Source organism: Capra hircus, chromosome 7, assembly GCF_001704415.2.
Source record: "Capra hircus breed San Clemente chromosome 7, ASM170441v1, whole genome shotgun sequence".
In the NCBI taxonomy this organism is placed as follows: Eukaryota; Metazoa; Chordata; class Mammalia; order Artiodactyla; family Bovidae; genus Capra; species Capra hircus.
Window position 1 is genome coordinate 57,513,435 of NC_030814.1, and position 22,152 is coordinate 57,535,586.

At 47.3% G+C, this 22,152-nt stretch overlaps 1 protein-coding gene across 2 annotated transcripts; it reads right to left on the minus strand.

Annotated features, from left to right (window-relative positions):
- KIAA0141 (KIAA0141 ortholog) lies at positions 1–15,334 on the minus strand. Of its 2 annotated transcripts, XM_005683338.3 has the most exons (13): positions 14,403–15,334; positions 13,619–13,733; positions 13,405–13,528; positions 11,619–11,766; positions 9,953–10,114; positions 9,615–9,703; positions 9,420–9,516; positions 6,571–6,713; positions 5,251–5,409; positions 5,065–5,157; positions 2,518–2,677; positions 1,326–1,568; positions 1–581 (listed from the first exon to the last, which is right to left on the minus strand). In XM_005683338.3, exons 1-12 carry the CDS (start codon positions 14,431–14,433, stop codon positions 1,327–1,329), a joined length of 1,563 nt encoding a protein of 520 aa, XP_005683395.2. In that variant the 5' UTR covers positions 14,434–15,334; the 3' UTR covers positions 1–581; position 1,326. The 2 variants fall into 2 exon arrangements, with proteins under 2 accessions (XP_005683395.2, XP_017905704.1); XM_018050215.1 differs by lacking the exons at positions 5,065–5,157; positions 5,251–5,409 and having other exon boundaries at positions 5–581.

The window sequence follows — 22,152 nt, forward strand, 5'->3', positions numbered from 1 at the left end:
TGAGATAATCTCCAGTATCTCTTTTATTAAACTCCCATCCATTTCTGGCACAAACCTTTCACAAACGAGGATCTTGAAATCTACACTCTCTGGTACCAAAACTCCTGGGGCTCAATCTTCTCTTGTCGGCAGGACGATAATAAAGCTTTCACATAAAACTGCAGTGAGAACTGTGCAAAAGAGCCCTGGGCCAGGGGTCAAGAGGCAGGATTCTAGTCCTGGCCTGATGACTTACAAACCCATGGAAACAGGGCATCACTCTGCCTCCTGGGGCCTGAGTGCGCACCAAGGTCCTTTCGCAGTGAAATGTCCCACCTCAGCCCTGGTGGGTAGGAGGGCAGACACCGCTGCCCTTGGTCTACAGTTGAGGAAACAACACAGCAAGTCAGGCCACTGCTTCGAGGGGATGTGGCCAGAACCGGGGTCTTTATATACTTCCCTCTTCTTCACTGTGCTGGCCAGGTACTTAAGGTTCTTTGGGGAGGCAGGTGGATAATTGGCCTCTTCTTTGGGATTCAAGTTGTGGTATCTCTCTGAGAACTTGCAGGCTCCATCTTTAGGGCTGAGTGAAGCGTGAAGGCCTGAAAAAGTCAAACAGTTACATCAGGCCTTTGGACACTAAGCTCCTTCCTTCCAAATCAAAGGTGAAATGGAGACAATCATGGATCTAGTGGAGATGAACAAAAGCAACATGATTCAGCGTTTCCTGAGCTGTAGGCGTTTGTGGAACCACCCCTTTGGATCTGTGCTCCCTTTATGCAATGTTGCAAGGTTTTTCTCGAACTTGATTCACTATTTTTTAATATCTGTGAAACTATAATATGCTAATCACATTTTATAATATATATTAACAATACAAATACTAAAATAAAAAAAATATTAGCCTGAATGCTGCCTAAAATCCTCTTGTGAACCACCGGAGGCACACACATCAGATGCTGGCAAAAAATGATGTAGTCTGAGCCTGAGGAAACTGAGGCCAGGCAAGGGGGAAGGGAAGTGATTTCTCAAAGACAAAGGCCAAGGCAAGGACCAGGGTCTCTGGCCCCTTCAGTATAAAGTTTTCCCCAGGTCAATGAAGGAATCTTTTATGTATAGACGAAATGACTGCGAACACATCCACAGCTCATTTGTGGGCCTATGAGAAATGATCGGAGTCATCTATTAGCCATGTACTTGAAATGGCTCAAAAACCTAAGCTCCCATGGAATTTCCACCCCAGAAAGGGATACTGACACCCTATTTTTGTTGCCATCTCACCTCCTTCCTGCCCGCCCCTCCCTCCAGCACCCGTGAGAGGTCCTGGTGACTGCATCTTATCTCACCTTAGCCAAAACCCAGTCTGACGAGACTCCTTTCCAAGGGATAGGGGTGTGGGGGGATGGCCCTGCTGGGGGCTCCAGGGCTGGCTCGGAGATGCCCGCTTCTACAGAGGAGGCCAAGGTTCCCTGTGCTTGAGGCGTGTGGCAGGCAAGAGGCTCCTGCCAGCAGGCTCCTGTTCAGGCTGCAAAGAGAGGGGCTGGAAAACGACTTCAGTCCTCTTACTGCTAGGTCGCTGGGCCCTGGGGCTGCAAGGAGATGGGAGAGCAGTGCTTACCCTGTGTTCTTGGACGTCTACTTTGGAGCAAGGGTTTCTTAAAGGACTTGGCTCCCCTGGCATTGTTCACCAGGTCAGCCAGAGTGAGTTAGGGGTGAGCAGGGCTCCCAGAGCCCTAGACTGTAAGTTGGGGCCCGGAGGCAGCCTCAGGATAGAGTCCCTCCTGACGAGTCATCTGAAAGGCCACCACGTATTCAATACCTACTATGCGCCAGGGCTATGCTAAGCCCTTGGCTGTCGTCTCATTTAATCCTCAATGAGTTTCCAGAGATTGATTCCAAGATGGCAGAGTAGAAGGACGTGCCCTCACCTCCTCATGTGAGAGTACCAATAACTAGCTGTTGAACAATCATCAACAGGGGGACACGGGAACCCACCAAGAAAGGATATCCCACATCCAAAGACAAAGGAGAAGCCGCAATGAGATGGTAGAAGGGGACGCAATCACAATAAAATTAAATCCCATACCCTCCAGGTGAGTGGCCCACAAACTGGAAAATAACTGTATCACAGAAGTTCTCCCACTGTTGTGAAGGTTCTGAGCACTACGTCAGGCTTCCCAGCCCAGGGAACTGGCAAAAGGACTGGGAATCCCCAAGAAATCTGACTTTGAAGGCTGGCGGGATTTGATTACAGGACTTCCACAGAACTGGGGGAAACAGACTCCACTCTTAAAGGGCACAAACAACCTAATGAGTTTTCAGAGGTGAAGAAACAGAGGTGCAAGAACATGCAATCCAAGTTCAGTGACAGAGCAGGGGTTAAAACTCAGGTTTGATCTGTCAGACTCAAAAAGCTGGGCTCATACCCACCAATGGAGCAGGAAGTAACAGAGAGACAGAAGGCTACCGTCACCTGCTTCTCTGTCGCAGGGTACTAAGCTCAGGGAGGGACCTGATGGTTGTGATTCTCGTCTGTACCTGCTGCCTCCATGGAGAAGAGGGCCTGCAGCCTCTCCTGGGCGGGCGTGTTCCCCAGAGCTGCTGACTGCTGGTAACATCTCATGGCCTCTCCCAGACTCCTCTGTACCCCAAGGCCCTTCTCATAGCAAATTCCCAAGTGGTATCTGCTCTGTGAGTCCTAAAGGAAGAAACGGACAGACACACAGATGGACACACACAAAGGACTGAGAACTGAAATGCTGGGGCAGGAAGAAGGCACAGCAGTCAGCAGGCTGGCGCTTCACCCCCGCAGGGTCAGGCCCAGCCCCGACTCCCTCACTGGACCAAGGGGTCTCAACTCTGAAGAGCCAGAGGCCTAGAACAGAGGAAACAGGGATCCTTCCACCCAGAGCAATTCCAGCCAGAGCAGTGTGGAAACTTGCTGAGGATGGTGTGCAGAAGCGAAGTCTGCGAGAGGCACTCAGTCCTGCTAGGGGAGTCAGACCCCTAGGTTTGCCTGAAAGAGCCAGGAGCTGTTTCTCCTGGTAGAGGGTAGAGGCTGGGCTTCTGCAAGCCCTGTATGCCTTCCTGATCTCTGCCCAGACGGTTACAAAGCCTACGTTACCGAGAACGTGTTCCTCCTCCTTTGAAAGGTTAAAATGGTTTTATCCCTTTGCCTTTGGCTCTGGGTCCTCTCTCTCTCTTGCTGAGAACTAGCAGTATCAGGTAGGGATTAGGAACCCAGTCTATACAGCCAGATGTCTGAGTTCCAGTCTTGGCTTCACCACTTCCCAGCTGTGTAACCTCAGACATGACAGTCTATGTCTCTGTGCCTGTCTCCTCATCTGTAAAGTGGGACGAATAACAGCACCAACCTTATTAACCCTGTGGTTAAATGTGTCAGTACACGGAAAGTGTCTAGATTAGCGTTATTGTTATTACACTTGTCATTGCCCACATCGTAATCTCTCCCTCTCAGTAGTAAATATTTTCATTATATTCAGTCTCCCATCATGGTTCCATTTCTCTTCTGCCTTCTTTTTTTGTTTGTTTTGTTTTGTTTTGCCGGCCGTATCTCTTCTGCCTTCTAAAGTCAAATTTCTGGAAAGTTTCTGTAACATGTAGACCAGAGTCGATGTAATAAATATGGTTGACTCATGGCTACAGGCCAGGTTGGAACACAGTCAGGTCAAAATACCCATGCTGTTATGCACGTACACGTTATACTACATCCCTTTGTGTACTTTTCCACTGGGCCTGCTGGGTGACTAACACAGGCCAGGGTGTCCCCAGGATTGTCCTTCATATGGTCCTGAGGCCCATCCAGCTCTAGGAAGGCTCTGCAGCTATTTCATGGAAAGGCAGGCACAGAGGCTGGTACTGCTTGGTAATACTGGTCCCCTTTTGATGGCTACTGCAAATACTTTGGGCTTCCCATGTAGCTCAGTGGTAAAGAATTCGTCTACCAATGCAGAAGAGGTGAGTTCAGTCCCTGTGTTGGAAAGATCCCCTGGAGTAGGAAATGGCAACCTACTCCAGTATTCTTGCCTGGAAAATCCCACGGACAGAGGAGCCTGGCAGGCAAGTCCATGAGGTCACAAAGAGTCAGATATGACTGAACATGCATGCCTCCATGGCAGATACTTTGGACAACACAGAGTGAAAAAGGAGAAGTATTCTGATGCCCAAGAGTTCACTGAAGCCATCACCATGTCGGCCAGAAAGCAAAGAGGAGCAGCAGCCCTTATGGAGGGAAATTCTAGTACATGGCCATTGCTGGCTTTAATTCAGGGCTTCTGGTCCTTCAAGATACAACTCAAAAAATATATACACTGGTCAGAGACACTTGATACAGCAGACCCACAGATGTCTTTTCAGTGATTCACGGTGACATAAAGCTATGAAATTTCCTGCATTAAAAATATCTGTTTAACTCAATATTTCCTGAACCTATCTGAACATTTTTTCCTTTTATTATTTATGCTAATGCTCTCTGGAACAGACTCTGGGTCATGCTACCTGGATGCCAATCCCTAGTTCATAGACAACCAGACATCCTCTACCCCTCAAACTGCTCAATGTCTTCACCTCACATGTCTTCTGACTTCCCTGGACTAAATTCCTTGTGATGGTACACCTTTTATGTGTGCACTTTACAACGTGCTTTCACACTTATTATCTCAGTTAGATTCTGATCCTCACGACAACCCCGTAAAGCAGTAGGCAGGTCAGGCAGGCATTATTACTCCAATCTTAGAGATGAGGAAAACAAGTGACCAGCTCAGTAGTATGCTAGCAAAAATAATAACTAGCTCTCTAAGGGGGAAAGCCCTGCTATGTAGCATTTGGCGATTCTGTGGTGCTAATGCTCCCCCCACAGCTGATTTCAAGCTAATGTCAACTCTTCTACGCTGGTGTGAGCTGACATCAGCACACCACTGCTCAAGGGGCACACAGCAAGTTAGCGAGAGTTAAGGCTTAAAGCCAATGCTCCTATCAGCCTTCTTCTAAGCATGGTACCCATTCCCAAATCACTTCCTCTATCCGATTTGATCCCCATCATGCCTGGATAAGGAAACCTCATACCCCATTGTTGGCTGCAAGCCAAAGATATTTCACAGCTCTCTGCTCGTCCACATAGGGCTCCTTGGTGAAAAGCACCCCGAGAAAAGCTTGGGCCTGTGGTCAAGGAGGAAGGAAAAAGGTATCCTGGTTACTGCCTAGTTCAACATGACCCAAGTACCCAGGAAAGACCCTACCAATGGCATTCACCTCTCGTAAGCCTGAGTCTGCAGCCCGCTTCAGCATGGACACTGCCCTCTGCCGCTCATGGTCCCACGAGGAGCCTGGGTCTTGTAGCAGGCACCTTGCATAGCGGTATTGAGCCAGGTTGTGGCCCTGGCTGGCAGCCAATTGGTAATAAAAAGCTGCCTGGGTTGAAGGGGAAAATATCCAGTTAACTGAGAACTCTGTAGGCTGCCTTTTTTTGGAATGAAGTTTTAAAAAATTATTTTAATTAAATAATATATAATCACTGTATCAATAGATTAGTCAGAAAATACAAATAAGTCAAAAATAGAAACAAAATTCCAAGAAATCCTACCTTCTGAAGATAGTTCTCTGTTAATATTTTAGTGTACAGCCTTCCCCCATATGCTGTAATATTAACATATATATACACATTATATATGTATTCACACACACATATCTAAGTGTGTGTGTGTATGTGTGTGCGTGTGCGTGTTTGTAGGGATAGAGAGAACTATTTTGCAACCTATTTTTTTTTCACTTAACACTACACCCTGGTGGCTCAGTGATAAAGAATCCACCTGGCAATGCAAGAGATACAGGTTCGATCCCTGGTCGGAGAAGATCTTACACACTGCAGATCAACTAAGCCTATGCGCCACAACTATTGAGCCTGTACTCTAGAGTCCTGGAGCTGCAATTACTGAAGCCCATGCACCCTAGAGCCCATGTTCTGCAACAAGAGAAGCCACCACGATGGCTTTGTTGCACTGCAACAAAGAGCAGCCCCCGGTCTCTGCAACTAGAGACAAGCCCATGCAACAGTGAAGACCCAACACAGCCAAAAATAAAGAAGTAAAATAAATAAAACTGTTAAAAAAAGCTGCTAGTTTAAAAAAAGTAATACACCATGAATACCTTCCCTTATAAATAAATATAGATACAGTACATCATTTTTAAGGGCAACATAGATGTTACTAACCAATTCTCTATTGAAGGAACTTCAAATTGCTTCCCTTTTTTGGGCCATCATATACAATTCTAGGAAATAACATTCTTATGTACAACATCTTTGCCTACCCTACTTTTTAGAATTAATTAATCCATTCATCAAGGTAACATTCTAGGTCATGAGGATATAGCTGCAAAGAAGAAAGACAAGGTCCCTGGCCTTCCTGTGTTTGGAGTTTAAATTCTGAGAAGCTGGAGACTTATTGATTTTTCCCTCCAGGCTTGGAGAGAGAAGCTGGACTTTCCCAAGCCCTGGCCCCTGCTCATCTCTGGAGGTCACTATGGGCAATGCAGCACAGGCAATGAGCCTGGGGGCAGGAGGAGGTGCGGTACCTTCCTGGGGTCCCTGGGGGTGCCCCTGCCATGCTCGTGACACAAGCCCACATTGTACTGTGCTTTGCTGTAGCCGCGGTCTGCTGCTTTCTGGAAGTAAGAAAAGGCTGCCATGTAGTCCCCATTCTTCATGTTCTCTGTCCCTGTAAGAAAGCACAGGCTGTAAACACAGCTTCCTCTGTGAACTTCCCCACATCCTTAGTCAGATACCCAGAGGCTCCTTCCTTTCTTTTTTGTGCTAGACACTTTGCATGGATATATTTCCATCCTCTGAGTATTTCCATCCTATACTCCATCCTTCTCTTGGGAACAGCATCCTAATTTTCCCTTTGGGAACAGCCCTCCCCCCAGTGCTGTCAATCAGTGTGCCTCTGCTCTTCCCAACCAATGAGACCTTCTCTCAGGAATCTGAATCTTGATCTGGTTGCAACAGGAGAGAGAACAGCCCCTGCAGGTTATTCTGATGGCAGCACTCTGCAGACACTGATGCTCAGTTACTGCCCTCTAGATTTCTGGAGCCTCTCTGATTCCTGTCCTTTCTGATTCCTTGGCAGGAAGCTATAGATCCCAATAGGTTCCTTTTGTGCTTAGGTTAGCCGAAGTGGGTTTAGGCTGCTTGTCACCAACATAAGGTAACTGATACAGCTGATACTGTTAATCCTGCTTTATGAGAAAACTGTGAGAGATAATATAAGAGATCCCAGCTCCAAAGCCCATGTTCTTTTTATCATCTGAACAAAGAGGAAAACAGGGAAGAGGCTGGGCATGGCCTACTCTCAACTCTAAGCCTGTTTTTCCTGCCTGGGATGCCTTTTTCTGCCTCCATCATCAGGCCGTCCCAACCTGTTTCTGCCCTAGAATCTTCAGACCACACTCAGGCTTTAAACACTCTTCTGGCACTTACTTCATATATAAGCCTTTTTCTAGGAACTAAACTGTTTCGAGAGTACAAGCCCTGTCTCCTCAATTAGACTGTAAAATCCCGGAGGCAGAAGCAGAAAAAGAATGTAGAAGAAATAACTCTGCATAGGGTGAAAGCTCTATACAAATGCAAAATATGATTATGGCTTACGCTCCCTTTGTGCTCTGTCACAGTGCTGAGCACTTGCTGAATAAATGAATATGTATATGAAGGAAGGAATGGGCAAGAAAATTCTCAGAAGACGGTCTGCCCATCAAAAATCACAAAAAGCTAATGAGGTGGAAGCTGGGTTCCATTCAGCTAGCAGTGAATGAGTCACCTCCCGGCTGCCTGAAAACTCACTGTCAAGGGTTCACAGAGCCCTCTGTCCTTGAGGAGAAGACTCCAGAGGGCGAAGGATCCCACCCTGTCTCCATTCCCCACACTGGCTCCTCTGCCTCTAACCTAGACCAAGTCACTATCACATTTTGTTTAACCATCAGCTCCAAGCTAGTTTCCTATTTCCCTTCTGGCATTCCTATGATCCACATCTGTCTACACAGCAGGCAGAAATTTTTTCTTGTTTTTTTTAAATTTGGCTGTACTTACATCATGCAGGATCTAGTTCCCTGACCAGGGATCGAACGAAGGCCCCCTGCATTGGGAGCGCAGTCTTTACCTCACTAGACCACTAGGGAAGTCCCACAGGCAGAGAGATCTTTGAAAAAGTAGATCAGATCACATCACTGCCCCCGCTTTCTGCTGTAGTACAAAAGCCCTCCAGTGGCTTCCTGTCTCAACCACTGTGGCTCAGAGGTCTGATCTGATCTGGCCCCTGCCTGTTTCTCTAATTTCATCTCTTTCTACTCTCCTGGTGATCCCTGAGCTCCAGCCACATTCACCCTTTTTTCCCCTTAAACAAACAAAATTCAATCCTGCCTCAGGACCTTTGCACTTCCTATTCCCTCAGCTTGAAAGCTTTCTCCAAACAGAAACAAGACTGGCTTATTTTTGTCAGCCAGGTCAAGGATCTTTCCATCTGTGATTCAGTCAGGTCAAGGCCTTCCAAATCAGAGCTGCTCCTTGTCCAAGTCACTAAAGCATCCCCCTGTGTAATTTTCTCCATAAGATTTATCATCAACTGAAATTCTCTTTTTTGTTTGTTAATTTGTTTTTCTCTCCTTCAGCTCACACAACAGCTCTATGAGAGTATGGACTTTGTCTTGTGAAACACCGTGTCTCCAACAACTAAAACGGGGCTTAGCAAAGGTGACTGTTTAATACATCTGTACTGAATAATCCCAGCCTTTCACCCACAGGCCCATTAGACTCCAAGAGATGCTGCTGGGGGTCTGAGAAGGCCTGGAACAAGCCAGGTCACTGTGGTGAATAGGACAAATGTTGAGAGGTATCTGGGTCTCCAGATGTGGGTAAGTAAGGGCACTTGAGGGCCTGCACCAAACCTCAGGAGACTATCTTTGCCTAAGTGTAGCAGAAAATTCAAGGTATCATTCCAAGATTTTTCTCCTTCTTACACAGTAACAGAATTTCCAGGTACATTTCTATGACTACATTTCCCAGGCTCCTCTGAGACTAAATATAACTTCAAGTCTTCATTCTGGACAATAATCTGTGCAACTGCTAGGTTGGGAAGGAGTGGTTCTTCAGCTTTCTCACCTTTCCCCTTCCAGCTGGTTAGTATTTGCATATGAGGCAGATGGGACCTTTAGCCTGTTTTAAGAATGGCAGAACTATTGGACTGAGAATAGGTCCCTGACACCACTAAGCCATTCTGCTAGCTTTGGTCGACATACCTTGGAGAAAATAAACTCTCTCATGTTTATTTATGTTATTATTAGGCCATTTGCTGCCCTGATCTTATCTGACCTACCCCAAATCTTTCCCATTTTCTCATCTGCCTTCCTAGAGGCAGGGTCCACCCAGTTACCTAGGAAGTTGAAAGCAATGGAAACACTGAGCTGGAAGAGCTGCTGAATGGAAGTCACGGCCTCCTCGAGGGAAAGACTTTTTGATTTCTCTTGTTCCTGGGGAAGAAACATAGACTCATCATAGGACAGTTCCCTGGGAGTGCTGCCTATTTAGGGAAATGTTATAGGGATCCACGTGGCCACATGGACAATACCTGCTTTTCGTCAGTGGGCTGAGGTTGGGCCGGCTTTGCCTTGGACTTGAAGCTACTGCTGGCATGCAGGAAGCTGATGTCACTGGGATCTGCGAGGGAAAGGGCAAAGGAGGAAGGTGTTATTTCTTTTTTCTCCCACTCTCCCAATGCCCCCAGCCTTCCAACCAGCACCACTGCCAAGAACCAAAATAATTCCAAATTGCCCCAGAAAGCATGAGGACTCACAAGAATGACAATTCCCTTAGCTGGCATATGCAGCAATAAAAGTCCATCTGCCCAATTCCCCACCCCCACCCCACCCTGCCACAGCCTTCTGCTTTTAGTAGCTGGGGCCATACCTTCCTCAGAGGGATCCTGATGCCTAGCTGCTCTCAAGGAGCTGGGAGAAGAGATGCTTTCAGGCTGAGTGGAGGGTTCTTCCTGGCCCAGCCTGCGTTTCCCAAGGCCAGTGTGCCTGGGAGCTGGGCTATCAGGGCTGGGCAGAATGTGTCTCCGCAGTGCTAGAAAGAGCCAGTGAGAACAGTCACATCAGAAGGGGATCAGTTCAGGGCTTCCCTGGCCATCCAGTGGTTAAGACTCTGTTTCCAATGCAGGGGGCGTGGGTTCGATCCCCAGTTGGGGAACTAAGATCCCACATGTGATACGCCCAAATAAAATTTTAAAAAAAAAGAGAGAGAAGGGGATTGGTTCATCCTACTGGGACTGACTGAGCTCTCCCTGAGATTTTACGGACCAAAGGAAGAATCTGGAAACTCCTGAGATATTCCATCACATGCCTCCTCCTCCATTTCTTTGGCTGGCTTCCCTCCACTTGGGTGGAAAGAGGCCCACATTTCTGCTGATACCCACATCCCTCAAGCATAAATCTCTCCTTGGCTTGAATTCTTTCAGCCGCAGGAAGGCATCTACTTTATTCACTCTTCTAGCCTGGCACTTAGCACTTGGTTTGATGGTAATATTGATAATGATTGTAGTCATAATAATAAAGGCAAGAACTTAAAGTGATACTTACTGAGTGCTTACTACATGCCAGGCACTAAGTCCTCCACATGTATTGACTCATTTAGTCCTTCCAAGAAACCTATGGGGTGTGTTTTATTATTTCCTCATTTTACAGGTGAAGAAACTGAGGCACAAGAAAGTTAAGTGACTCATCCAGGGATTTCCCTAGTGGTACAGTGATTAAGAATCCACCTTCCAATGCAGGGAACACACGTTTGATCCCTGGTCTGGGAACTAAGAACCCATGTGCTCTAGGGCACTGAGTAGTGCAACTAATACCAAACACAGCTAAAAATAAGTAAGTTGTTTTTTTTTTTAAGTAATTTGGCCAGGGACACAAAACTAGTTTCAGCAGTTCTGGGCTGGAATCCTGGCAGTGTGACTCCAGACCTGTAACCGTGACACTGCACTGCACTGCCTCTGTACCATGGCACATGATAGCCATTCAATAAGGTGGCTCAGTTGGTAAAGAATTCACCAGCAACACAGGAGTACTGCTTGCAATGCAGGAGACCAGAGTTCGATCCCTGAATCAGGAAGATCCCTTGGAAAAGGTAATGGCAACCCATTTCGGTATTCTTGCCTGGAAAATCCCATGGACAGACAAGCCTGGCAGGCTACAGTTCATGGGGTCGCAAAAGTTGGACACAACTTAGCGACTAAGCCACCGCCACAAAGATTCACTTTTTAATGAATGACTAACCAGAGAATAACCTAACTGGTTGAGAACGGGGCAGGGAGCCACACCTAGAATCTAAAATCTCCTGGACCCCTGCACGGCTCCCTCCATGGAAGGTGAGGGGAGGACATGGGAGGACCCTGGGGGCAGGTGTGGCCTACACCCTGGGTGGATAGAACTTCCTCCCATTCCCCTTCCTCTGACTGCAGATAGGAAAGGCAAGGAGCCTCTGATGGCTCTTTTCCTGAGGTGTGTCCAGAGATGCTTCCTGGCCCAGAGAAACTCCCAGCCCAGCCCTTCTGTCCCTGGGACTGAGAACTCACAGGAACAAGGGTGCCTCAAGGGAGATGAGAGGAAGCGGTCCAGCGGACTGCACCAAGAGCAGTGCTCCACTCGCCAAGGTCCTGCTGGCAGGGATGTCTGGAAGTGGATCTGCCTCGCCAGCTGCAGGGCCAACACGGCCAGAGTGCCCTGGGGAAGACAGCATATAATGGACACAGCTCTCCATCGATCAACTCCTGCAGCCCAATGTCACTACCTCGAGAAGCCTTTCCTGATTTCTGGCTGTGGCCGCTTGCCCACTACACACTCTTACAAGCACCCAAACCTTCCCTGTGGAGCCCAGATCACACTGGTACTTAAACAGTCATCTCTGCAATTATCCATCAAGGTCTGGCTCTCCTGTTAGTCTCTAAGCACTACAAGGGCAGGAACCATGTCTATTTTGCTCACCTATGTATTCCTAGTAGACCATAGATATAGTCTAATAGATACAGACTTATCTATCTATCTATCTATATAATCTAGTAGATATAGGCACCTCGCCTAATAGATAGAGCACTAATAAATAAATGTTGAATAGATGCATGAGTGAGTGACTGAATAAACAAGGTCAGGCTTTTTCACATGGGCAATAGTGACAAAGCTCAGGGGTGACATCAGGACCCCTGAGATCCAGACCCAGTTTATAGAAGGACTCACTACAGGATCACCCTAGGGTTCATATCGTTGACAAAATGGGAAAACACACCCTCTCCAGGATGTGTTATGCCCCTAGGCCACAGATCCCCAGAGAGAAGTGCCCTTGGTGTGGAGACATTCCAGGCTCAGCTCTGCTGATGACACCAAATTAAAGATTAGAAACCTGAGGCTCAGAGAGGTCAAACCTCCTGCCCAAAGTACACAGCATAAAAGTGAGAGGGATGAGAAATGATGGACATGAGAATGATGTGAGTGCCAACGTCATTTAGAGTATCTTAAAAACAGAACCTGAGAGGCAAAGATTCTACCCTGATAGACCTCCTGTCAGCTCATATTACTAAACCTCTGTCTTTATAGATCAGAGTCAATAAATATTTACTAAGTAACTGTTACAGGCCAGGATGTGTACTGAGTGCTTTCACAAGCTATACTAGATACAGCAACAAAGGTACAGACCATAGTAGCTAACAGCATGAGCTCCAGAGTAAAATCTGGTTCTTCTACTTAATAGCTGTGTGCTCTTAAGAGTGTTACCTAAACTTTCAGAGCCTGAGTTTCCTCATCTATAAAATGAATATTATATTTCCTCTGTAAAGCTTTGTAAGGATTAAAGATAATATATAGAGAATTTATTAATAAATGAAAAGTTAGCTATTTAGTAATATTTAGTTATAAGCGTCATGAAGAATCATATCTACCTTGTTCTCTGCTATGTCCCTAAGGCATAGCAAAAGATGCCTGGCTCAATGAAGGTGTTCAATAAATGTTTACTGAATGAATGGAAGCTTCCCTGGTAGTTCAGACAGTAAAGTGTCTGCCTACAATGCGGGAGACCCAGGTTCGATCCCTGGGTCAGAAAGATCCACTGGAGAAGGAAATGGCAACCCACTCTAGTATTTATGCCTGGAAAATCCCATGGACTGAGGAGCCTGGCAGGTTACAGTCCATGGGGTCGCAAAGGGGGAACAGGATCAGCAATATCTCCCCAAATATGCTCCAACACCATGGGTTACTCAAATTTTGAGTGTGGGCACATTGATGCCCTAGCTCTTGTTTCTAGGCTACACTTCCATACAGGATCATTCTCATCCACAATGAAGGTCAAGGAAAGGAGTGGGGAAGCCTTACCCATGATATGGCATCCCACAATGTGTTCCGGGAGCCACAGGCAGACATCCACTGGAAGGCATCCTTCCATCCATGGGACTTTGGGCCCCTGCTTGTGCCTGGGCCAGGGCAGTGGGGCCTGGACCTAGATGTAACAGAGGCTATCAAGTTCTGGCCTAAGTGAGGGTAGAGGGAGGCCAGGGAGCACATGGGTGACAGAATGGCAGTATCTCACCTGTCAAAACTGGGCACAGGAACCAGCAGGTTGGAGGAGGTAGCCTGAGGCCCATCTGGGCTGGAGGACTTGGGGGTCACCCCACGAAGGCCAGGTCCCAGCAGACGGGGAAGAGCTGTACAGAGCAAGGATCAGTCACTTTCACATGAACGGGATTGAGGCAAGGACGTCTCCACCAGTCTTCCCTCTGACCCTTGACAGAGCCCCACACCAGGAACCCAGGAAACACTGACACTTGCTTCTGCAGAGGTTCTTTAACAAGGATACACGTAAGAATCTTTTGCCTACAACAGATTCCAGCGTGCCACCCCAGAACCAAACAAACCAGGAGCATTCAGGGTTGAGCTATTTTGAAAAAGCTCCCTGGGTGATTTCTAGTGCCCTTCCGATAACCACTGTTCTAAAACGACCATTCATTCAAATACAAACTCTCGCTCACAGTTTGGAGCTCTCGGTCTCTAGAAATCTCGCGTCTTTCCATTGGCTCCGCCCACTCTGCTCATCTTTCCTGGACTGCTCACTGTCTCCGGCTACTTGGCTCCTCCCCTTCCAATAACTCCACCAACTCCTAGGCTCTACGCTCCACCTTCTTCCTACTAACCACTCCCACACCTCAAATTCCAAAGACCCCTTGACACAGATTGTAGCCCCGCCCCTTACGACGCAGCCTCTCCTCCGCTCTAGCACCGCCCATTATTGCTTTTGGCTTCATCCTCCGCGCCGCACCCTCCTCTGTTTCAAGTCTCAGGTGCTCTTTAAGATCCGGGGCTCCGAAGTCCCTTACCTCGGCCCAGGAGTCCCGGCAGCCGCCACATGTCGTCGCCAGCACCATAGAGCTCGCGGCCGAAAGAGGGAGGCCAAACCACGGGACAGCGGCTAGAGTGGCCGCTGTGGCGCCCTCCGAGTGGCCAAGTCCCCTAGGAAGCTCGCTACCAGCCAATTAGAGGGGAGCCCAGCCGGAAGCACGGCAATCAGCGAAAGGAAGTGGGGGTGTAGGCGTATTTAGGGGTAGCGGAGAGGTGAACTGCGACAAGGGCACGGGGATGTTGCCCCAGCATCCTGTGGAAGAGGTGTCATTTGCTGGCTGCACAAGAATGGGGGGATCGCACAGAGACACGGGGTGGCAGGTGGCGAAGCTGAACCGCCTCAGAAACAGGACCGTTGAGAAGCGGGGCAAGAGCGGCCTCCGTGGTGCTTGACGAACTTGCAGACCCCGTGGAGGCTCGAGGGGGAACAATCTTCCCCAGGCCCCGAGGCTAGAGATGGGAGACACCAGACCCAGTGGGTGGAGGAGAGGAGCCTTAGGGTGCGATGGAGTAAAACAGTAGTCCGAGCTTTCCACCCAAGGCCATCAGCTTGGAGTTGCAGACACGGCATGACTTGACAGGAGATGAAAAACTGCACCTGGGGAACTCGGCTCTGGCTCGGCTTTGTTTCACTGTGTACCCTCCGGCCGAGCCCTTCCTTTGTCAGTGCCTCAGTCTGCCCCATGATAGGGTCAGATGGAGTGATCTCCCCTGGTCCTCCCTGGTTTAACAGGAACAAATTTCTGGTTTGAATGCTGCTTTCAAAGAGGAGACTGGCCCCCTCCTGGCCGCCTGTTAATCAGAGCTCTTATCTTCAATCTAAGCCAGTGTTATCTTTATATTCTTTTGCTGGGCAAAGAATCAATCCTCTTTCCCCACAGTTGAATCCATGAAACAAAGGATCTCAAATTCAAATGTAAGTTGCTCACACTTTCTCCCTCCTCCTTTCTCCCTGGCAGGTGACTTCTGGGTTGGTGGAAGTCTCTGAGGTAAAAGAGTACTTGGGGGAGTGGGGGGTACCTACCTTTAGACCCAGGCATGTGTTATGACAAGTGTATTGATTTGTTTGGCAAATTCTGAGCCATGTGTCAGCCACCATCCTAGAATCTGAGAAGACTGATGAGTAAAAGGCATTTATAGCCTCCAGGAAGACACGGTCTAGTATTTTAAAAGTGGCCTCTGAGGCAACCCACTCCAGTACTCTTGCCTGGAAAATTCCATGGACTGAGGAGCCTGGTAGGCTACAGTCCATGGGGTCCCAAAGAGTCAGACAGGACTCAGCGACTTCACTTTCACTTTCTTTCTGAAGTTCCACAAATGGTTGGAATCCCAGCCTTCTTATTTCCTGTTTCATATTCTTGGGCGGTTTGCTTAACCACTTTAAGCCTCGAGTTCTTGATCTATAAAATAGGAAAAGTAATACCTCATGCAGTTATTGTGAGGCTTAAATAACACTTTTTAAATGTTTAGTTCCCAACAGATAGTAAAAGCCTAGTAAGTGTAAGTTGGCTTAATGCAGCAGTAGAGGAAGTGAGTAGGCCAAAGGCATAGATATGTTCCAATAGAAGCATGAGCATGGATTATTGGATACCATGGGAGAATTCAGAAAAGTAGTTTCATTTGAGCTGGACCTTTAAATACGAGTAAGAATTCACCAGGTCAAGGGAGAAGGGGAAAAGGCTTGCAAGCGCAAGAAACTGATAAAGGCCTAGAAGGTTAACATTGGGAAACTTAAGAAATACGCTTGCTTTGGAATTTGGGGCAGCCACCTTTCACATTCCTTGTGTTGCTGCACCAAAGTAAAATAACAAGCATGCTGGTTCGGGTCTCTTCTTCCTCCTAAGAACTTCTGCCTCCTTCCTTTCAGCGAGAGATGGGGGCGGGGGTGGGGGCGGGGAGGGTGGGGGAGTTGGTTTCATTCCTTAAGGCTCAGCCACCTCCAGTTCTTTAGTGACAACACCTCAACTGTTCGAGCCCTTGCTGATCTCCACTTTCCCCAATTCCTATAGCACTTAGTTTCTTACCACACAATTTAGCAGTAATTATATGTTGTCCTGTTATTTAATTATCTCATTTGTGTAGGTCTAGTCTCCCCTGTTCTCTCCCTCAGGGCATTTTCCCATTTTGCGTCCCCCATAAGGCTTGACACAAACTGTCAGTCTACAGAAGGTGTTCAAAAGATACCCACTGAGTTGACTAGACACTTTGTGCTGATGATTATTTCAGATAAGACCACCAGACCTCAGTCATGGGATTTATTGATTTGAGCGGAAATGTATTTGTTCCACATACACTGAAGGCCCTCCGTGTTTAAAGTGAGTTGAAAATTTTTGAAGATGATGTCTAGTCCTATTTGTAGAATGGCATTTCTGTGTCCCTTGTCTCTAGAAGCCTGTGAACACTAACAGACCATTTGAGTGAGGGGTACTTGGCGAGGGCAGCTGTCGTCCTCACTGATAGGCCAGGTCACCTGTTTAGTGCTGCCCAGGGGAGTACTATGGGGGATGACACCTTTGTTCCCTGGCCTTTACCTTGGCCTGAACTTCAGGCCCAAACCATTAGCCTTTCTCTTCTGCTCCCAAGGTTGCTCTGTGTTGCCTTGCAGCTCTGCAAATCCTTCTACAAAGGTAAGCTATCTCACTTACATTGGGAACTTACTGCCCAGATGTCCAGTTAATCACCTTTTGTTGATATCATTGTATAGTCAACACAGTGAATGTTCTAGACATTTGTTGTTGCCTTCATTCTGTAGACGTTCTTAATTTGCATTCATCAAGTATATGAGAGCTTATTCTGTGTTGGGGAATGTCCTGAGTGTATAACAATTTTTAAAAACGATGTGGCCCCTGCCTTCATGGAGACAGTAGTCTGGCAGGGTAAGCAAACTCATAGACAATTAAAATCCCAAATTGTCCTTTAGTTATATATTGCAGCACAGCAAACTCTCCAAAATTTAGTGGCTTAAAACAATCATGTTATTATTTCTCGCAGTTCTGTGAATTGACTGGGCTCAGCTGGGCAATTTTGCTAGTCTCACTTGGGATCTGTCATGAGGTGGCAGTCAGATGGCAGCTGGGGCTGGAGTCATATGAAGACTCAACTAGGCCTCTTTCTTCATGTAGTCCCAGGGCCTCTCCAGCTGGGTAGCTGAACTTCATAAATAATGGCTCAGAGCTTCTAAATGTACAGAAGTGGAAACTGCCAGGCTTCTTCAGGCTTAGGCCTGGAACCTGCCCAGGGTCACTTCTTCACTCTGTTGGTTAAAACAATTCACAGGGTCATCCGAGCATCAGTGTTTGAGGAAAGACAAAAGGGCATGAATACTAGGGAATGTAGGGAAAGTACAGAGTGCTATGGGGACACCCAGGGAGGCTCATAACCTAGGTATGGAAGTCAGGAAAACTTCCTGGAGACACCTCTAAACTGATGAACCTGAATGATGAGGCATGGAAACTAATCAGATGAAGAAGGGATGGGAAAACACGATTCAAGAAGGGTAAAGAACCGATAAAAAGGCTCATGGAGGCAAAGAGAGCAAAATTTAAGATCTGTAGGCTATAGCTAGGGCAGGGGTGGTATGGGATAGCAATAGCCCTTTAGTATGGAGAGGTAAGTGAGACCAGATCACAAAGTCTTATTTGGTCCCCACCCCTACCCCATGTCTCGACTCTGGAGAGCATCAAAGAAGGAAGGATAAGCATGATCAGGCCTGCTTGTAGGATAGTAAAAGGCTGTTGGCTGCTGTGTGGGGGACGGTTTGAAAAAGTCAAGCCCTCACCGTCATCCTGTCCCTTCTGGCCAATGACCTCACCCTCATCACTGAGAAGGCTGAGTCATCACCTCAGCACCTATACCAGTTGTTTTCACTTTTTGTTAGTAGGAATTTGTATTATTTAAAAAATGCAAACTCCTTTGTGTTGTGCAAGTTGGGTTTTTTTTGGCCATGCCTTGTGGCATGTGGGATCCTAGCTCCCCAATCAGGGATCGAACCTGTGCCCCCGGCATTGGGAACACAGAGTCTTAACCATTGGACTAAAGGGACGTTCCTTTGTTAAGTTTTTGTTTTCATTTTGTTTTGTATTAGAGAAACAAACAAACAAACAAAAAGTCACAGAAAGCCTGCTATTCCCAGTAGGATCTGGACATAAGGTTGGCCAGGTGGTCAATCAGTTCATACCTAAGTGTGAACTGTGTTAAGGAAGAGTTCGTCTGCTGAGAGCAGGGACTGTGCCAGGCTCAGTGGATTCTACCTCTCACTTAAGAAATGGTCTATTAAAGGAGAGCCTACTCCAGTAAAAAGCTATTTATATAGCTTATAACAAAACCCTGCAGACCCATGCCACACACAGCTCTCTACCCTCTCATCCTACTACCTAGAGACAACCATTTTCAACTTAAAATTTCAGGAAGAGAACAGAAGAACACTTCAATGGGACTGACCAGCCTCCAGTCCATCTCTCCTGCTTACCAGCTGAGTGACCTTGGTCAAGTGAACTATAATCTTTTATCTGGGTTTCCTCATCTGTAAGATGGGAATGATAGCTGTATCCTTCTCATGAGGTAACACATCTTGACTGGCACATGGTCAACAAGCAGTGATATGAAGAAGGCTCTAACTGGAAGAGCTGCTATGAGCACAGATGTGGGTGTTTAGCTGCACACTGTCCAAAAAAAGTAAGGCATGAATGAGAGTCGAAGGAAATGACAAGAACACAAAGACTCATTTGAAGAGGTCTGTCTCTCTTCTTTGTCTTAAAGCCAAACTCTGTGTTTGTTCCTAGTTCCATTCCCTTCCTATCTCTTCTAGAACCTTGTCTCTATAATTATCCTGACCCTCATGACAAGCATACATCTATTGGTTTTTTCTTTCTATGAAATATACACAGGTCTTTCCTATCTTGGAGAACATCCTTTATTTGATCCTCCAGTGTTTTTCAGCTCCTATTTCATTCTCTCCACTGTCAGATTTCTTAATTAACACACACATTGCCTCCCATTCCTTCCTGACTCTTTCACTTTTCAGCTGCCTCCCAACTTCCATCGCTGTTCTTCTGACACAACTGTCACCAGGGTCATTAAAGACCACCTCATTAACCACCTGTGGGCCTCTGTTCAGTCAGCCTCCTTGACCCAGAGCATTTGACTCAGTTGACCATCCACGCCTTAACTCTCACATACCAAACTGCTTTATCATCTCTTATTTCTGTCAACTGTATCATTTTCCCCAACCATTCAGGAATAAACCTTGAACTCAGGGTTCGTTCAGCTCCTTTCTCTGCCCACCCCCACATTACTTTTGAGTCTTACTGCAAATATTAGAAACTCGTTGAAGGTAGCTTTTTAGAAAAGTCTAATCAGAATATGGAGGAGTGGGGGACAGCTAATGGAGCCCCAAAGACAGGATGCAGCTGGAGCCCAGGAAAGCCCAGGACTGTAGACTTGGAGTCAATGAAGTGAGTTCTCTCTCTCCAGATTTCTCCAGGAGACTTTGGGGATGATCTGCACCCCCGAGTGTCAGACACACCCACACCCAGCTGGTCACAAGTCCTATAAAAATGGCCATCTTTTGTGTCAGGTCCTTGAATCTGTCTCCTCTCCAGCTTCCCTTGTACTCGATTGCCTGTGTTTGTTTACCTCCTGATTACTGTTTCTGCCATTGCTTCTTCCTCCTGACACTGAGTAACAGCATTGACCACATTTCAGTTCTCTGTCCATTGCTGTTTGTTTGACTATCCTTCTGGGCTGCTGACTCCTAAACAGGAGTAGAGTGGTTAAGAGCTTGAATTCCTGAGTCCTAATGGCCTGGGTTTGAATCCCCTACCACTTTTCTTTGTTGTTGTTGTTTGTTTTTATTTATTTATTTTTGGCTGCATCTGGTCTTAGTTGCCCCAAGGCATATGGGATCTTAGTTCCTGGACCAAGGATTGAACCCATGCCTCCTGCAGTGGGGGCACAGAGTCCTACCCACTGGACCACCAGGGAAGTATCCCCCGACTCCACTTTATAGTTGAGTGAACTTGGCAAAGTTACTTGAATTTTTGAGCCTCAAGTCCTTGTCTGTGAAATGGGGATAATATAGGTCCCTTCCTAACAGCGTTGATGTGAAGATTCACTGGGCAAGCACACATGAAGTGCTTACCCCTGCGCACAGAAAGGAATCGATAAATGCCAGCTATTATCAGCCTTATTGTTTTCTTTCCCAACATCACCAGCTAGTCTCTTCCATTGGATATCCTGCTGTGACCTCAGGTCCTCCTGTCAGAATTTGCAGGAGCCACTGGCTGAAAGATGCAGCTTTCTGAGAGCTGGAGGAGGGGGAAGCTGAAAAAGAGGAGTGGTCTCATCAGATCCTTGAAGGAATTCTGACTTAGCCTCAACCAGGCTCAAGCAGATAAGACTGAAGAACAGTTCCCCTGTAACCCTCCAAAAGCTGGCTGATTCTTGGAATCTGGGAGAACAGGCAGGGTTGCCTTTAAGAAAGCAAATGAAGGATGTGAATCCAACCTTTAAAAAAAAAAAAAAAAGCCCTGGGGGTGGTGAGAGGAGAAGTAGCAGGATCAGTTGGAGCTTCAGGGTGGGTGTCAAAGGTGAGAACAACACCCTCAGGGCTCTGAGCCGGCTTAGGCTGGGGCCTCCCTCCAGAGCTGGGGCTCTGCAGCACAGAAGCCAGAGGTGCTCCTGTTTTTAGCTGAGCTGTTGCACGTCCCCTTTGCCGCCCTGCGAACACTCCTCATTCAGCTGTTGTGCGGAACAGGGTGTACGGCTTTCACGTGCCCCTCAGCCTGGCACTCCCACCTCTCTCTCTGCTGCTTGGCTGGCGGGATTTCTACCAGCAGGAACGCGGCGAGGGGCAGTACCCCACAGTCACTTGGTCCGGAACTAGAACTGGGGTTGTGGGCAGGAAGACTAACCTCACTGAGAGCCCTTTGCTCTGAGGCAGAAGGCCAACTAGTTAAGAGCTCTGGGCCTGAAGCAGAATGCACCCCTCTTTGAATGCCACTTCTGCCATGGCTATCTTTGGGATCCCAGGCAAGCTGTTTAACCTCTATGCTTCATCTGTACAATAGGGATGACAACTGCTCACTTGCTCAAACATGTCCAGCTCTTTGCGACCCTTTGGACTGTAGCCCGCCAGACTCCTCTGTCCATGGGAGTTTTGACTCAAGAACACTGGAGTGGGTTGCCACTTCCTCCTCCATTTCCCGACCCAGGGGTTGAACCTGCTTGTCCTGCATTGCAAGAGAATTCTTAGCTGCTGAGCCATTGGTGAAGACAGGGATGATAATAGGCCTATCTAATAGTTGTGAGATTTAGTAAGATAATGCAGGTCAAGCATGAAGCTTAGTCAACTTAGACCACCTGGAGCCAAGGGTCCTATCCTTGTAGACACAGTCTTCCCCCTCCCCCACACACACTCTGCTGTCTCTGCATCTGTGTTGTCCTCTATATGTCTGTCTCTGCTATCAGACTATGAGCTCTAGTAGGTCAGCAACAGAATTGTATGGATCTGTGCCCTTGGTGCCTTGCTTAATAAATACATTTATTGTTGGAAGGAAGTGGTAAAACAATATAGAAGATTCAAGATTCTCTGGTCTCAGAGTCCCATCATTTCACCACAAATAGAGGGCCTACATCAGTCACTGTCCTGGGGGCTGGGGATTCCACAATGAATGGAACAGGATGAGCTCCAGGCCTCATGGTATGAACTGTCCAGGGAGTGACAGACAT

Bases quoted from the DNA above. Each gene is read 5' to 3' on its own strand.
- KIAA0141 (XM_005683338.3), bottom strand. From the start codon at position 14,433: ATGTGGCGGCTGCCGGGACTCCTGGGCCGAG. The intron at 9,704-9,952 runs GTATGGCCCCAG...TTTCCCTCGCAG, and splicing joins TCAGGATCCCTCTGAGGAAG to ATCCCAGTGACATCAGCTTC. The intron at 5,410-6,570 runs GTACCGCACCTC...CCTTCAACCCAG, and splicing joins CCCCCAGGGACCCCAGGAAG to GCAGCTTTTTATTACCAATT.